General features: G+C 32.9%; 1 protein-coding gene and 1 long non-coding RNA gene across 6 annotated transcripts; one reads left to right on the top strand and one right to left on the bottom strand.

Annotated features, from left to right (window-relative positions):
- Positions 1-51: 51 nt before the first annotated feature.
- LOC139354810 (uncharacterized) lies at positions 52-1,239 on the bottom strand. Its single transcript, XR_011605670.1, has 2 exons — positions 189-1,239; positions 52-119 (listed from the first exon to the last, which is right to left on the bottom strand). It is a non-coding gene; the product is annotated as an uncharacterized lncRNA (long non-coding RNA).
- A 964-nt stretch (positions 1,240-2,203) lies between these two features.
- Positions 2,204-17,543, top strand: LOC108007639 (uncharacterized). Of its 5 annotated transcripts, none has more exons than XR_011605657.1 (3): positions 2,204-4,044; positions 8,367-9,972; positions 10,172-10,333. XR_011605657.1 is itself a non-coding variant. In XM_070999052.1 (2 exons), exon 2 carries the CDS (start codon positions 17,096-17,098, stop codon positions 17,336-17,338), a length of 243 nt encoding a protein of 80 aa, XP_070855153.1. In that variant the 5' UTR covers positions 2,204-4,044; positions 12,754-17,095; the 3' UTR covers positions 17,339-17,543. The 5 variants fall into 5 exon arrangements, 1 of the variants encoding a protein (XP_070855153.1); XR_011605655.1 differs by lacking the exons at positions 8,367-9,972; positions 10,172-10,333 and adding exons at positions 4,797-4,949; positions 5,713-5,857; XR_011605656.1 differs by lacking the exon at positions 8,367-9,972.

Below are 17,543 nucleotides of genomic sequence, written 5' to 3'. Positions count from 1 at the left end.
TACATTTTATGTACACTTTAACGGTTTTTTGTTTTTTTTTCACTTTTGCGATTTCATTGTTTTTAATTTTTTAAATGTGATTAATGTGATCATTATTTAAAGCCAAATACATTTGTGAACTGGAATTAAAAAAACATGAAAAATATATTTTTAATTCGAGTAGAAAGTTGTTGTTTTTTTAAACTTACCATTAGTTTTATTTGTGTGTGATTTGTGAAACTCAATTGACTTTCGCCCATGGTAAGATTTACATGAAGTGTTATTAAAAAATAAGCACAACAAAAATTTGGGAATGAGTGTACCACTGGCGGGTGCAGTCTTTTTTTCCTTCTTCTGTTCATAGGTCTGGAAAGTGCGATAGGACAGCCAGCAGGACCATTCACAAAGTTGAAGGGATGATACAACAAAACATCAATATATCGACATTTTTTGAATAAAAATAATATCTGTATCGTGATATTTCTATCCTCTGATATAACGAATATCAAATTATCAAAATACATTTTTGATATTTCGTAATAGGGCACACTGATCGGAAATGACGTTCAAAATGACCAAAATGCTTTTCATACCTAAATTCTTTTCTTTTGTGATTTCAAAAAGACAAATAGCTTAAACAGGGCAATACCGAAATTCCTGTGAAAAACGGTTAGGTTATGAACACCCCTGCAACACTTTTAAGTTAAAACTGTTGCAGAAAATCGTAGAAGGATTTGTCAAATATCTAAATGTCTCCGAAATGGCAAAAAAGTAAATTAATAAATTACAAAATGAATTACATTTTTTGCAAAAATACATACATAATACATTTTTAAAAAATGATATATCAATACGACATTTTTATACCCATGTAGAGGGTATAATGATTTCAGTCAGAAGCTTGCAACGTTTCCGACCCCATAAAGTATATATATTCTAGATCAGCATCTGTCCGTCTGTCCGTTTCTACGCAAACTAGTTTTTCAGTTTTGAAGTTACCGTAGTAGTGGTAATATATAATTCGGAACTAGTCGGATCGGACAACTATATCAAAAAACTATTTTTAAAAAATTGTAAGAAAAATGTTGACTTTGATGTTTTTTGCCATTTTAATTTCTAATACTCTTTTAATATTTCAGAATTTTAAACACCATTTTAGAAGTATCGAACAACTAGATCTTATGGCTCCCATAGGAATATTCGGAAAAGTAATGGAATTTTATGTTTAAACAAGAAAGGAAGTTAACTTCGGCAAGAAGTTTTTATACCCTTGCCGTTATAAGAAATAATCAGCTATATATTACAGTCGTCCGATTTTTATTAAATTTAATTTAAAATTCTTAAAAATACAAAAAAAGTTATTCCGAATAGTATAAGATAATATGTCAAAAAGCATATTATTTTCAGCTATGGCAGCAATATTATATAGTCGTCCGATTTTAATAAAATTAAATTCGAAATTCAAAACTAACTAAAAAATTGTATTTCCAAGGAGGTTTCCTATGGCAGCTATATGATATAGTCGTCCGATTTTGATAAAATTTAATACGAAATTCAAAACGAATTAAAAAATGTTATTTCCAAGCTTAGGAGGTTATATGTAAAAAAACACCAAAGATATAATTTTTTAATATTTTTTTTTCGATTATTAAGATATAGTTGTGCGATCCGGCTGGTTCCGATTTATACACTACCTGCAAAAGAAATAAGACTTTTGGGAAAGTTTTAGCCCGATAGCTTTAAAACTGAGAGACTAGTTTGCGTAGAAACGGACGGACAGACGGACATGGCTAGATCGACTCGTCTAGTCATACTGAACAAGAACATACAAGTATATACTTTATGTGGTCGGAAACGTCTCCTTCATTGCGTTGCAAACTTCTGACTGAAATCAATATAACCTCTGCAAGGGTATAATTAAATAGTTTTTCAACGATATTAGTAGTGATTTCACTATTAATTTGTCCAAGAAATAACACAACAAGATTCATAACAATTTTTGCAAATAGGAAATTACAATTTTTTCTAATATTTTAATTTTTTTGTAGACTTTTGGGAAGTCCTCCCAAAAGTTCACTTGAGTCGGAGTGTACGAATATTGCTTTTAAAGTTCCGTAAAGACCTACTTCGAATTCCTTCTCTTTAACAACGGGAACGACTGTGATCACCTTGATGCGGACAAAGAGCGAAGATATTGAGGTATTTACAAAGTGGTATGTATTGACAGTGCTGGATCTAGATACCCGCCCACAAAGAGCATTGTGATTTTAAGGAGCTACTTGCACAAACACTCGAACTCATTCAAAGATTTTTTTAGGATTTCTTTTCTCCACACTTTTCGAAAAAATATGTGAGCTATTTTTCAAAGTTCCTTAACCCCTGGCTGAAAACAATGGCAATTCTGTAAGGGTAATACACTCATTTCTCGATATCTCGAGTTATCTATGCACACAAAAAAATTTCGTTGGCTTTGTTTACAATGTAATAGTTAAGCCACAATTAACATAGTTACGTTCGTAACACACGTAGTGTGTATTTTGTCAATAGATGTCAATAGATGATTAACTATCAAAAATATTTATCCCAACCTAAAGTCTTCCATACAAAAGAATGCAACAACAACTTAACAAGTTTTCTCCAAACTAGCTAGGTCTAGCGTCTCATACACTTAGACTCCCAAGACTTTACTTAAACTCTTAAGTCTTCAACATACTTCCACACTAGCTGGAAGTCACTGTGCAAGTTTCAAGGTGCAACTAGAAATTAGTTTTTTTATTTTGTCTATAAGTTACCATGCTACTGTGACGTGTCTATGAATCTAATTAATAATTTGATCAATTTTATACTATAAAAAAATGTACTTGACTATAATTTATGGTTGGTTCCAGGTTGGCATTTTATAGCAACCTTTGTGTTTGCGTATTACGTAGGAGTAAATATTTGATTGGTTATATTGACAACTCGATTGTTAGGGATTAGGGTTAGGTTAGGGTTATACTATTATATTGTTAAATTTTACTTATCCATTTTTTGTGTGTGCTTTTATCAAACAAAAACTATTATATTGTTAAATTTTACTTATCCATTTTTTGTGTGTGCTTTTATCAAACAAAAACACCTCTTAACGAGGTAAAAATCCAGTGACGATCTACCCTTTGACAAACAAAAGTGTATGTAAGAAAATGTATTATACGATGTACTAAATAAGTATACTTTTTAAATTTTTTCATTCGGCACGCATCAATTCAATTGGGAAATTAGAAAAAAAATCTAAATAAAAAGAACGTTTGCCCATAATTCTTAAACGGTGGTATTTACACAAATTATGTTAGAAAGGCGTCAAAAGGCAAAAAAAAAATCAAATTTTATATATATGTATGTTTATTTTTGTTGGTTGCCAAGCATACTTCAAAAGTCAACTGAAATAAAAGTACATATGCAATGTAAAATTGGCTAGCGTAGAGAAACAGGTAGACTGCAGCGTCGACGCAAGCAGCGCAGCGACACAGATCGGCTGCACTCTCACACTCACATTGTGTGAAGCGGTCGCCACTCACACACACTCTCGCTAGCTCTCGTTGTTCTCTTGAACTTGAACTACACGTGGAGGGCGTGCATCGGATTTCAACTCGCTCGTTGAGTAGCAGAAACCCAACCTGTCGTAAGGAGGTCGTGCGCGAGTTATTGACAACACATAACCTATGCGCACACTGGCTCGTTCTCTCTACTCATAATCTCCCACCCCAACCTCACTAGATTTCGCTCTCTTCAATGAGTAATAACATTGCAATAGCACCAACAACAAAACCCAGTGGTTGGAGGACTAAGAGCCCAACAAAAGGGAAGGTTTCCTGGCTGGGACATTTATGCAGCAAACAAACCTGCAGTTCCACAATTCAGCACAAGCACCAAATCATCACGAAGTCATCACGAAATTATCATGCGAAGTCGGCAGAGCTGCCTTCGATGCCGACAGAGCCGAACGCAATGGTGGCGAAGCAGACGCCCTCGCAGTCGGGCACCGCAAAAAGAACGCACGTCTCCGCTGAAAAAATGCGGGTGAAGGTAAAGAGGCCCAACAATTAAAATAGCTAGATTTTTGTGAACCCTTGCACTTTAAACAATTCGACATTTTTTCGTAAATGTAAATACAAACAATTAAAGTATTTTGTGTGGGTTTTAAAATATTTGTATTTTTTACAAAATTGATAGTTTTATTATTATTATGCGAAGTTTTAAAAATATTTTTTATATAACGATTTGCATAGTTGGATTTGAAGTGCAACGGAACATGCATAGACTTATTGGGAAAACGGGACATCCCAAAAGGAACAGAACAACAACGGATTTGCGAGACCGTTGTTGTATTTGTTGCTCATTTTCTGGAAGGCACCCAGTCGTAAGTTGGGAAACGTGTCTTAAAAAAACATACATAGTTCTGGGTCGTATGTTTTTTACGCAAAGCAGCACGCATGCAAATTTACCGACGCAAATGTGCATGCTGGGTGCATTCTATTGCGGTGCCTTCTAGATGTGTTTCAGAATAATGCATCCAGAAGCATGCTCAAACGGGTATTCGGGAAAGTATTCCGAAACAAATAGTTCTGGGTCGTATCTTTTTTACGCAAAACAGCACGTATGCAAATTTACCTAGGAAATGTGCGTGCTGGGGGCAGTCTTTTGGGCACCGTCTGGGTGTATTTCAATATAGTGCATCCAGGTGTATTTTAGTGGGAATGTAAAAAAACCAAACTCAAAAAAAACTTTTTACAATCGTCTTTTTTCGGTACTGTTCTCTTGACAAACAAATAATAAAGACAAAAGGGAACATGCAAGGAAGCGAGCGGTTTTTCTTGTCTGTTGCATTTCTCGTCAGTTGCATTTTTAGTTCTGAAAAGTGAAGTTCGAGCCACGTGTTTTGAAAAAGATTGTTGCTTTCTGTCACCAATTTTACATCAATATTTTCACAGGTAAGTAAAGTGTAGATAATTTAGTTCAATATGAACACAATAAAATTACAAAGTACATGTACATTGAACATTCAAACTAAAAACATATTAAACAAATAAAATAATAATTATTTGTATGTAAATTGTACATACAACAGTGTTATTGTGCCAAAATAAATATATTTAGGGTATTCAATTGCGTTGCAAAAGTGTAAACTTTGTAAGTTTGCCAGACGAGAATTGTGAACGCCCTCTATTTTAAAACATCGTTGCAGGATATTGACGTACAAAAGAAAGCTAACTTTTAAATTTTTGTGAGAAGAAGGCTATGACCATCGCTTAGTTTCGACCTCCCTGGCTCTCTTCCTTGTGGGTTTTTCTTCCATTGAAATTGTTATTCAATTATTTTGTTTTACAGAAGACACATTTTTTTCTTTTGCATTTAAAATTCAAATTTGTTTCTTTCCTTTTACTGTCATTACCATGGATTTAAACCCAACTTTTCAGTATATTTTTAGTATTTTAGATAAAATTCCTACCCATTATTAACCCCCTATTTCTACACAAGTACAACAGATTTGTATACATAGGCTGGGGTGTTGTAGGCCTTGAAAACTATTTTGTATGGAAATTGTTGTTGGAACTGCTTACACTTTTACACTTTTCAAACGTTTGCAACGCAATTGAATACCCTAATTGTATATTTGTAATATATATACACATGTTTCAAAATATATAATATTCAATTTGCTTTATATTTTTCAAAATCGCAAAAAATGAATAGGCACACCAAGGACTGAACTGCGTAAATGACAAAAGTACATAAACAAGAAGGAAGCAGCGAAGCCCCGTACAGAAGGGAAGTTACTCCGATCAAAAATTAGTTGCGTTCTTGAATATTGAAATAAAAAATAAGTATGAAATTGAAATCCAGTTTTATGTATTCCTGGGGAAAACTTCCAGATATTTGGTTTTTGAATGCTTCTAGGTGCACCCCTGGGTACATGTTACAGGTGCATTAAAAAAGAGTACACCCAGAAGGAGTTTAGTATGTTGCTTCCAGGTGCATTAAAAAAGAGTGCACCCAGAATGTGTTTAGGTTGTTACTTCCTGGTTCATTCCAGGTATATGCTTCCAGAAGCATTCAACGGGTGCATTCTTTTTTGTCCCGCACCTGTGTAAAAAGAATGGACAGACTCATCACTTCCGGAACATCTTTTTGATGCCATTTCATAATGAAAGAACGCATGCTGGAATGCTGTCATTTACGACGTGGCACGCACCCTATTTTCGTCTTATACTTGCGTTTACTCGTTTCAGTTGGCTCTAAATTGACCAAAAAACAAAAACAAAACAAGTGTATTTTTAAGTCTCTAACAGACCAATATTTTTTTAAGCGATGAAACTAAAAAGATTTGAATGTACATATATCAACAATCCAAAAAAATACCTCTTAACGAGTTAAAAAGTAGTGGCGAACGCGCCTTTAACCAAAATTTCTGATATCAACAATTGTGACGAAAAATGATTACATTCGATAAAATATTTTAACTATATTAAATTTATGATTTCGGCTCGCAACATTAAATATTTATTTACCTACACGTAAATTTTCTGTTGTAGCGTGCCGAATACATTAATTTAATATAGTTTATTTATTTTATCGAATGTAATGTAATCAGAAATTTTTGTTAAAGGCGCGTTCGCCACCACTTTTTACCCCGTTAAGAGGTGTTTTTGTTTGATATCAGAAGTTTTTTTTTGCACAAGAGTTTAAGTACCCCAATACCATAACTAGAAGTCATCCAAAAACCAAACACACAGATTCGACCCCTAATCTTAGCTGAACGCCACCATAAATTAGACACTCTAGCGTAGAAAAGTTTTTCTTTCATTAGTTTTAAGTAAATAAATATATAATTCTAAAAAATGACTTTAATAAACTTTCACGTTTCACTTCGGCTTAACTTTATTCTAATAAGGTATGGGTTGTTTGCATTCACATTCTAATAAGAATGAAACATCTAATATGAATATTAAACTTTTTAATAACAAGTTTTATCACTTCAATTACCTATTTGGAATCTCAAGGGCTGTAAAGTTTCAGATTCCAAGAGAAATCTGTCGTTTCTTACATTTCCCGCCGAACTAGCGGGTTTTTTCAAAGTTGTAGAACAAATAGATCAAGTTTCCTATTTCGATTAGCTTCATGCAAGTAAGGGACCCTAAAACCATAACAGATTTTCCGTTTGAAAAAATCTAATAAGAATATTTTAAATCAAATGGGTTTTTTCTTGTTTATTCCAATAAGTATGATATATTTCGTATACGGAGCTTCCAAACGGTAATTTTTAGGGCAAAAAGTTAAGGAATCTCAAGGGCTATATGAGTTACAATTAAAAAAGAAATCGTTTGACTCAATTTTGAGAAAATAGTCAAAAAGAGGTTTTAAAAAATAACTTTTTATCATAGCTCTAAATCTATTATATTCAGACAATTTTACTATAGTATATAGTAAAATATATAGTATTTAGCAAATTAAATTATCTTTTCAGACATATATAGCACGTTTCTGTAGCATTAGTTGTTTAGATACTATAAGCATTTAAAATCTGTTTTTTTTATTTTCCGCTAAACTAGCGGGTTTTTCCAAAAGTCGTAAAACAAACGATTTCTATTTCAAGCTACTTTATACACCCATAGGGTTTCCAAAACCCTAAAACTAAGATGGGATGCATACAAACCCACAAAGAAAGGGACAAACATTTTCATTTTGGGAAGAAGAAGAAAATCTTGTTTTTTTAATTACTTTTGAACGGGACATTGGATTTCAACAAATGAGGTGTCATTCGACGCGTAAGAATAAAACTAGCTCCCCACCGTATCCAGCAGCTCCAATTTTCGAAATTTTTACTTTTACACTTTCACCGTCTTTTCTCCTTAGCAAATCTATATTTCGAAAGTCTTGGTATGCAATCTTCTTAGTTTTTGCGATACCTTCCGTCACTCACAATCCCTCGTTACGATCGGACCACAATGTCAGATTTTCAATTCTTCGGCTATATATAGTAGTTGTCTTCGCACGCTCTCTTGCGCGCTTCGCCACTACGTGTACTGCCGCCCACAGTGATAAGGGAAGTACATTGTTCCCAAAAAAACACAGTGGTTGGAAAAAAAAACAACACAAATATTAGTTTTTGAAGTAAGAAACAACAAAAGGTGAATATAAATGTTTAGTAATACAAATCTGTAAAAGAGCATAAAAATAAGAGATGTTTGTTGTTAAAATTCGTTCAAAAGGAACAATAACAATACGAAAGCACTATATTTACTTCTGTGTACAAAAACAAATTCATAATATATTTAAATAAAAGTCTCAAACATCTCAAATTATCAGTCGCTGAAAAAATGTTAATTTTTTTTTTTTTCCAACATAAGATGCAATGTTGAGCCCTTGGAGCCTCCGGAAAAGACGTTGCAGAAGCCAATTACATCCATAAAAACCTAAACTGCTCCAAGATAAAGCCAACGCAGACCCCTGATGCTGAAAATTGTTGGCGCCACAAGTTTGTGCGGTTTGTGGGCGTTAGAGTGGGCGTGGCATATTCGCGTAACAAACTTGCGCTGCGTAAAAGGCTACGGATTCTAAATCTGTTGGGCGGTTTGTTGGCGTTAAAGTGGGCGTGTTAAACTTTTTTTTTGGGTCAATCGATAGGTATTGATGAGATCATACACAGAGAAAATAAAATACTAAAACTGGTCATCAATCGGGTATTTTTGCATATCAATTTTGATCCGTTATGTTGCCATATCATATTCGTGAGTTCGAACATATGAAATTGATATTTTCGAACATGTCAATTTGGTATTTTTCATACCAGATTGATATGCGCACATATCAAAGTTGTGACCAAATTGTGGTATTTTTTAATATCTAACTGATGTGCTTTAATTTCAAACTGATATGCTTTCATATCAATCTGATATGCATTTATATCAAACTGATATGCTTTCATATCAAACTTATATACTTTCATATCAAATTGATATGTTTGTAATATCAATATTAATAAGTTTTGTTTTTACTTTATTGCATCTTATAAACAAATAAATATTGAAAACCCATAAGATCGCTGTAAATATTTATTTTTTATATATTTCGGATCAATTAGCACAGTCATACTTGTTTTTCGAAGACTTTTCGATGTTACGTTTGATATGAAAAACATATCAAATTAATACGCATTTATATTAAAATGATGCAAAATCATATCAATTAAAAATGTTGATATGAATCCGTATCATATTGATATGAATTCGTATCAATTTGATATGTAAAGGGTGATATGTGAAAATTGAGGAGACAATATCAAACGGGTATTGTTCCGTTTTTTTCTCTGTGTACTTATATACATTCCGACGGATCTAGTAAACCCATTTACTCTACGAGTAACAGGTATAAATAGTGATGCTCGTTCTACGATTTTGGAAAAATGTTGTTGCTCTCTGCCGCCTATTTTACATCACGACATCTATAACGACTTTTTTTTAATGCGTTTCCGAAATTACGACTGGGCGTACAAATTACTCACACAGATGAAAGACAAAATGTCATTGTATTTCGTGCCGACCGCTGCAGCTTGGTTGACTTTCTAGTGGAATGCCCATATGTGTATGAAAATGTTAGAAAAATGAAAACACCCCAGCCCTAAGTTCGGAAACGCATTCCAAAAAAAATAGTTCTAGGTCGCAGTTATTTTTACACAAAACGGCACGCATTTAAATTTTTCAAGGCAAATGTGCGTGCTAGGTGCAGTCCATTGCTGGGTCGTCTGTATGTGTTAAAATATGATCATCCTGGATCATTTTGCTGAGAATGTAAATAACAGCAATGAAATCCGAAGGTTTGCAAAGGTGTTTTTTTACGATCGTTTTTCGGTAATGTTTTCTTGACAAACGAATAATAAAGACAAAAGGGAACATGTAAAAAAAGCACACGGTTTTGTTGCTTTCTGCCAACAATTTTACATCAACATTTTCACAGGTAAGTAGGTGTAGATAATGTTGTTCAATATGAACACAATAGAGTAAAAACAAAAAAACTTCCAAAGCATAAGTACATAAATGCGAGGTACACCTAATACATATGTACAATTGTAGATATGTACAAATTATATGTATATTTGTAATATATAAAAACATGTACATACATATAAATTTAAAATTTTCTTTATATCTTTCAGAATCTCAAAAAAGGGATGGGCACACCAAGGACTGGACTGAGTAATTAATAAATGTACAAAAATAAGAAGGAAGCAGCAACTCCCCGTACAGAGGAGGCGACATTCCGTTAAAAAATTAGTTGCGTTCTTAAATATTAAAATAAAAAAATATGAAATTAAAAACCTGTTGTATGTATTCCCTTAAAAAGCTTACAAACATACCTTTTTTGAAAGTTGTATAGGTGCATTCCTGGGTACAGTTTATAGGCGCATTCCAAATAAATGCATACGGAATGAACCTTTTTTGTGTATATAGGTGCAATCCTTTATATAAATAATGCGTACAGAACGTACCTTTTGGGTGCGTACAGACGGTCTTCAAATATATACAGGTGCAGGAAAGTTGTTTTGCGTAACTTTTTCTAAAAATTATTACCCCAACCCTATATTGATTCTTACCGTAAGAAATATAAATATTTCTGGTTTTTTGGTTAGAAATCTTTCGAGTCCCAATGACACCCTTATATTTATACCCGTTACTCGCAGAGTAAAAGGGTATTCTAGATTCGTCGGAAAGTATGTAACAGGCAGAAGGACCCCATAAAGTATATATATTCTTGATCAGGATCACTAGCCGAGTCCGACTGTCTGTCCGGATGAACGCTGAGATCTCGGAAACTATAAGAGCTAGGCTATTGAGATTTGGCGTGCAGATTACCACTCTAACGCCCACAAACCGCCCAAAACTGTGACTCTACAGTTTAGATGCTAGAATAAAAATTTTAACAGAAATCTATTGTTCTCATCAATACATATCGATTGACCCAAAAAAAAAGTTTGCTACGCGCACTTTAACGCCCACAAACCGCCCAAATCTGTGACGTCCACAATTTTCATGCTAGATAAAAAATTTTAACTGAAATAAATTGGTCTCGTCAATACCAATTGATTGATCCAAAAAAATTTGCCACGCCCTCTAACGCCCATAACGCTTAAATCTGTCTACCGCCGGTAGGTGGCGCATTTGAATCTCGCTTTGCTGCTTGCATATCTCCATTCCCCTTTGGTCCCTTTAGCTGAGTTACGGGTATCTGATAGTCGAGGTACTCGACTATAGCGTTCTTCCTTGTTAAATTTAATAATTATAACTGCAAGGGTATACAAACTTCGGCTTGCCGAAGTTAACTTCAGAACTAATTAAAAAATGATATTTCCAAGCTGTAGACATTAGATTTCTTTTTCAGGTTTCTTTATTTATTTGTTTGTATTTAAAAAATAAATCAAAAATTTGTATACTTCTTTTATATCATGATTCAATTGTTAGGTAATGTTTTGAGTTTTTAAAATATTTTTCAGGATGAGTTGTTGTTAAATTTGTTTATACTTTAAGTTTTTTGAGTTTTCTATAGTTTTTGAAGTCTTGCTTAATTATTTTCTTGTATTTCCATTTAATATTTTATTTTTCTTATATTTTGAAGAGTTTGTTAGATTTGATGTACACTTTAACGGTTTTTTGTTTTTTTTTCACTTTTGCGATTTCATTGTTTTTAATTTTTTAAATGTTATTAATGTGATCATTATTTAAAGCCAAATACATTTGTGAACAGAAATTAGAAAAACATGAAAAATATATTTTTAATTCGAGTAGAAAGTTGTTGTTTTTTTAAACTTACCATTAGTTTTATTTGTGTGTGATTTGTGAAACTCAATTGACTTTCGCCCATGGTAAGATTTACATGAAGTGTTATTAAAAAATAAGCACAACAAAAATTTGGGAATGAGTGTACCACTGGCGGGTGCAGTCTTTTTTTCCTTCTTCTGTTCATAGGTCTGGAAAGTGCGATAGGACAGCCAGCAGGACCATTCACAAAGTTGAAGGGATGATACAACAAAACATCAATATATCGACATTTTTTGAATAAAAATAATATCTGTATCGTGATATTTCTATCCTCTGATATAACGAATATCAAATTATCAAAATACATTTTTGATATTTCGTAATAGGGCACACTGATCGGAAATGACGTTCAAAATGACCAAAATGCTTTTCATACCTAAATTCTTTTCTTTTGTGATTTCAAAAAGACAAATAGCTTAAACAGGGCAATACCGAAATTCCTGTGAAAAACGGTTAGGTTATGAACACCCCTGCAACACTTTTAAGTTAAAACTGTTGCAGAAAATCGTAGAAGGATTTGTCAAATATCTAAATGTCTCCGAAATGGCAAAAAAGTAAATTAATAAATTACAAAATGAATTACATTTTTTGCAAAAATACATACATAATACATTTTTAAAAAATGATATATCAATACGACATTTTTATACCCATGTAGAGGGTATAATGATTTCAGTCAGAAGCTTGCAACGTTTCCGACCCCATAAAGTATATATATTCTAGATCAGCATCTGTCCGTCTGTCCGTTTCTACGCAAACTAGTTTTTCAGTTTTGAAGTTACCGTAATAGTGGTAATATATAATTCGGAACTAGTCGGATCGGACAACTATATCAAAAAACTATTTTTAAAAAATTGTAAGAAAAATGTTGACTTTGATGTTTTTTGCCATTTTAATTTCTAATACTCTTTTAATATTTCAGAATTTTAAACACCATTTTAGAAGTATCGAACAACTAGATCTTATGGCTCCCATAGGAATATTCGGAAAAGTAATGGAATTTTATGTTTAAACAAGAAAGGAAGTTAACTTCGGCAAGAAGTTTTTATACCCTTGCCGTTATAAGAAATAATCAATGTTAGTAGCACCACGTTAAATTTAAGGATTGTTGCTAGCTTCAGTTAAATTTGTGCAAAAGTAAATTCGTAATGCTGAAAAGTTAAAATATTCTATATCCCAAAATAAACGAAAATAGGATAAAAATCAACAAAGCACAATTTTTTTTAAAATATTTATTTCATTTATTCTTTGACCGTTTCTTTGACAGCTATATATTACAGTCGTCCGATTTTTATTAAATTTAATTTAAAATTCTTAAAAATACAAAAAAAGTTATTCCGAATAGTATAAGATAATATGTCAAAAAGCAGCGAAGCTATGATTTGTTTCATATTATTTTCAGCTATGGCAGCAATATTATATAGTCGTCTGATTTTAATAAAATTAAATTCGAAATTCAAAACTAACTAAAAAATGTTATTTCCAAGGAGGTTATATGTTAATAAACACCGAAGCTATAATTTGTTTCATATTATTGTCCAACCAATTTTCCGATCGTTCCTATGGCATCTATATGATATAGTCGTCCGATTTTGATAAAGTTAAATTCAAAATTCAGAACTAATTAAAAAATGTTATGTTCAAGCGTAGGAGGTTATATGTTAAAAAACACCGAAGCTATAATTTGCTTCATATTATTTTCCCACCAATTTTCCGATCGTTCCTATGGCAGCTAATATATGATATAGTCGTCAGATTTTGTTAAAATTTAATTTGAAATTCAAAACTAATTAAAAAATGTTATTTCCAAGCTTAGAAAACCTCCTCCTATGTTAAAAAACACCAAAGATATAATTTTTTTAAATTTTCTTTTCCGATTATTCCGAGACTAGCTTGCGTAGAAACGGACGGACAGGCGGACATCGAATCGTCTAGTCATGCTGATCAAGAATATATATACTTTATGGGGTCGGAAACGTCTTCTTCATTGCGTTGCAAACTTCTGACTGAAATCAATAACCCTCTACAAGGGTATTTTGAGTATACTCAAAGAAACATTAACAGTCTTAGGTGCTCCCTCTGATATTATGACTTTTAGAAGAACAGAAACATAAACTTTAGGCAGTAAAAAGTAAAAAATCGAACTAATTTAAAATTTATAAAAAATTCTGTACGTAGGGCACTTAATAGGCCAAAAGAAAACAAGGTCAGGTTTTTTGACATTTCTTCAGGAAAAATGTCGCCCCAAAAAGTATGCAGTCACTCCAATTATAAATTTTTCGTTTCTAACGTTAATCTACTCAAAGCTTCAAGGTGTTTACACAGTTTCATTCAGAAGGCTTCCACTGAATATGAAAACTGCAATCGTGGATCATCGATTTAAAGCGAAAACACCAAGGGTTTTTAAAGTTATGTAAAAATACATCGCAGTCCTACATCAGTAAAGAGTGGGGTAAAAATGGTAAGAAAAGTTTGGTTGGACAAAGAACTGTAAATATAAAGTCATCACCACGAAAGTAGTATTATTGGAAAGCTTGATATTTTGTATAATCCAACACCACTTTGAAGTCTATTGCAGTCCTCGCAAAATGTTGCAAAATGTCAAAATACCTTTTTTAATATCCTTGACCTAGTGTTGGCGTAAAAAAAGGTTAAAATTTACTTCTGCTAAAAATTTTTCTTTTTTAAATTTGATTGGACTCTTTTGGACACCAATCTTTTCATGTCAAATAGAAAACGTTTTTTTTTAACCTCTCTTAATGATATAATTTTGGGCTTTAGCTTTTAGACGAGGAGGATCCCACTTATGTAAATTTAATTTTTTGCTTTATTGATTTATCATATCATTATTCACTGAAAATTCGGAGGTGTCAACTAATTTTTCGGACGTTCCCAATCGCGTTTTGGACCGCTTAGTTTAATAATACTACATCGTGGGTCATCGAGTTCTCGTTGACAGGATCACTGGCACCATGGAAACTTAATATTTACTTCAACAAAATCCGTGTTATCAAATATTACCTAAAAAACTATCCTTGCAACACAGGGGGTGTTTTGAGTTGTTGCAAAGTACCACTAAGACAGAAAAGCAAAAAAATGGGTACGCGTTTGACACGCAATTTTGTTTGAGATATAAATTACATTAAAAAATCTCGTGAGCGACCAATAAAGTGTGTCGAACAGATTAATTATAATTTCTTAAATATGGCATTGAAAGTAATTAATTCATTTAGTTTAGCCGCTACGGTCACAAACTATCCTTGCCCCTTAAATACCGCGTATAGATATTTAATATATATATTTTAATTTTATATTGTTTCTTAAAGATAACTACGTCTAATAAGTTAAAGTCCCACGCAAATGCTTGTATTTAGTTTTTCTTCTACCCGATAACTAAGCAACTTAACTGGTCATTCAAACACGATAATTTCCCCCAAAGACCAGTTTTAACTCACTTTATTTCAGAGCTGTTCTAAAAAAGTAACGGCAGTTAAACTTTTCTAAGAAACAGCTGCCCCTCTCCTACTCTTTTCCTTACTCATAATAGATAAATATATTTTCCCCCGAAATATTTGGTCGGTTATACCTTCAGCATGGTACCGAAAAGAGTGCGAGCGACCGAAGCGAGGGATCGGTTATCATGCTCTTGACTCCAGCCAAACAAATTCAGAAATAGTTTTTGTGTCGAATGTTAATGAACTTTTACGCTAGTTCAACGCACAGCCGAATAAACATCAGCAACAAAAACCGAAAAAGTTTCTTGACCCTTCCCTCACTGAAACTTTTGTATTTCAACATTTGCTTCTCGTGTTTAATCTCTTTTCGGAAGGTTTCCTATAAACGTTTTGTCGTTGAAGGTTGAAATTGTTCGTCGGCTTTAATAATATGAACTTTCGGATATATCCCTGAAAGTCGTAATCGATTGTCCCTCCAATATTCATTTCCTTGATGCAAATTCTTTACATTTTAGGAATATTTTTTGGTAAATAATTGTATGTTTTCAAAACTAATATCTCAATAGTAACGATAAGAACTATGCACATAGAGAATTCTTACGTTCTCATCTATGTTAAAAATGTTCTTAAAAAGAGATGGAAATACTTATACCCTTTACTTTTGATGTAAAAGGGTATACTAAATTCGTCCGATAATATGTAACAGTTAGAAGGAAGCGTTTCCGACCTTATAAAGTGTATATTTTCTTGATCAGGATCCCTAGCCGAGTCGATCTAGCCATGTCCGTCTGCTTGTCCGTCCGTATGAACGATATGATCTCGGAAACTATAAAAGCTAGAAAGTTTGGATTTGGCATGCAGATTCTTGTAGCAGGGTGCCACGCCCACACTAACTCTAACGCTGACCTGTCTAGTGGCCACATTTATTTATTTTTTGTAAAAGTTTAAATGAAATTTTGTTTTAATTATCAATATCTATCTTCATGTCAAAAATTGTTAGAATCTGATCAATTTAATATTTATAAGCAAATAAAAAAATCGTCACTTGATGGGGCTGTTGGGGGGTGTTCATCTCCATCTCCGTCGACTATAGCGTTCTCCCTTGTTTAAGTTCAAAATGTTATTAATGTGCTACAATTTTTATCTCAACTGTCCTAGTTACGAACTAAATTATTAAGTCCAGTCAGTATGTAAAATCTTGAATTAAAACCAATATCATCATGAAAATGGAACGAAATCGACTTATTTTAAGTTTTTCTTTTCTAACCATTTCGTTCTGATATTAAGAACACGCTTATTAAAAACGAAGTTTCTCAGCTCAAGAACAATGTTCTTGGTTTTTGTAGACTAATTTGGGGTACCTATAAACAGTTTAAAACAGATTCAATGATAATAATACTTTTACTTTCTAAAAATGATACCGATAGCTTGGTTACCAATTGGACTTAGTTTGACTCGTTCCATAATCTAAATGAAATTTTGTTGTACCGAAAAATTTGAAGACTCAAAGTCACAAAGCACTCAAACAAAAAAACACTCGGAAATTTCCCCTAATTTTGCTCTCAAACATTTTCCTTTTGCGAGGAAACTCAGATCAAATGGAACTACTCTTGTTGGTGGTTGGTTTTTCCGTTTCGGGGTCTATCTTTGGTTTGAGGTAGATTTTTCGGGAACTCACCCACCAGTCTCCGTTACACCATAGAACAGAAAACCTCGTGAGCGGCGATGTAAACATTTTTCGATTCCCATTCTACTCTGTTTCGTGTTTGTTCGTGTGTTGTGAGTGTGTGACGGGTCCACACCTCTAAAATGACCGACTTCTTAATGAACGGTATTTTGAGATCATTTAGAAAAATGCGCATGAATAAGGGCTCGGGTCAAGACGGTCATCACCAACACCGTAACTATCAGCAGCAGCCTCTTCAAAATGTCCAGGCCTATCAACAAACCTACTCTGTGCAAAAATCGAAGTATTTGAAAAAAACTATTAGAATCATCAAAAAGAACATGATTAAGGAAAAAATCAATCGTCAAATGAAAATTCTTGTCTAAAAATATAATAAATATAACGAGTATATAATAATCTTAAGACTGCTATTAAAGTCTGATTTTGAGAACAAAATGAAGTATACCCATTTATAAACGAAATGATCTCTACAAAATTTACAAGATATCTTTAAAAAAGGTTTTACAACTTTGAACAAAATGATTTAACAATCAAATAGTAATATAAAGACGCACATGTATAAGACACAAG

Source organism: Drosophila suzukii, unplaced genomic scaffold, assembly GCF_043229965.1.
Source record: "Drosophila suzukii unplaced genomic scaffold, CBGP_Dsuzu_IsoJpt1.0 scf_24, whole genome shotgun sequence".
Classification (NCBI taxonomy): domain Eukaryota; kingdom Metazoa; phylum Arthropoda; class Insecta; order Diptera; family Drosophilidae; genus Drosophila; species Drosophila suzukii.
Note: the sequence above shows the minus strand (reverse complement) of the source record. Positions and strands in the feature narration are given on the sequence as shown.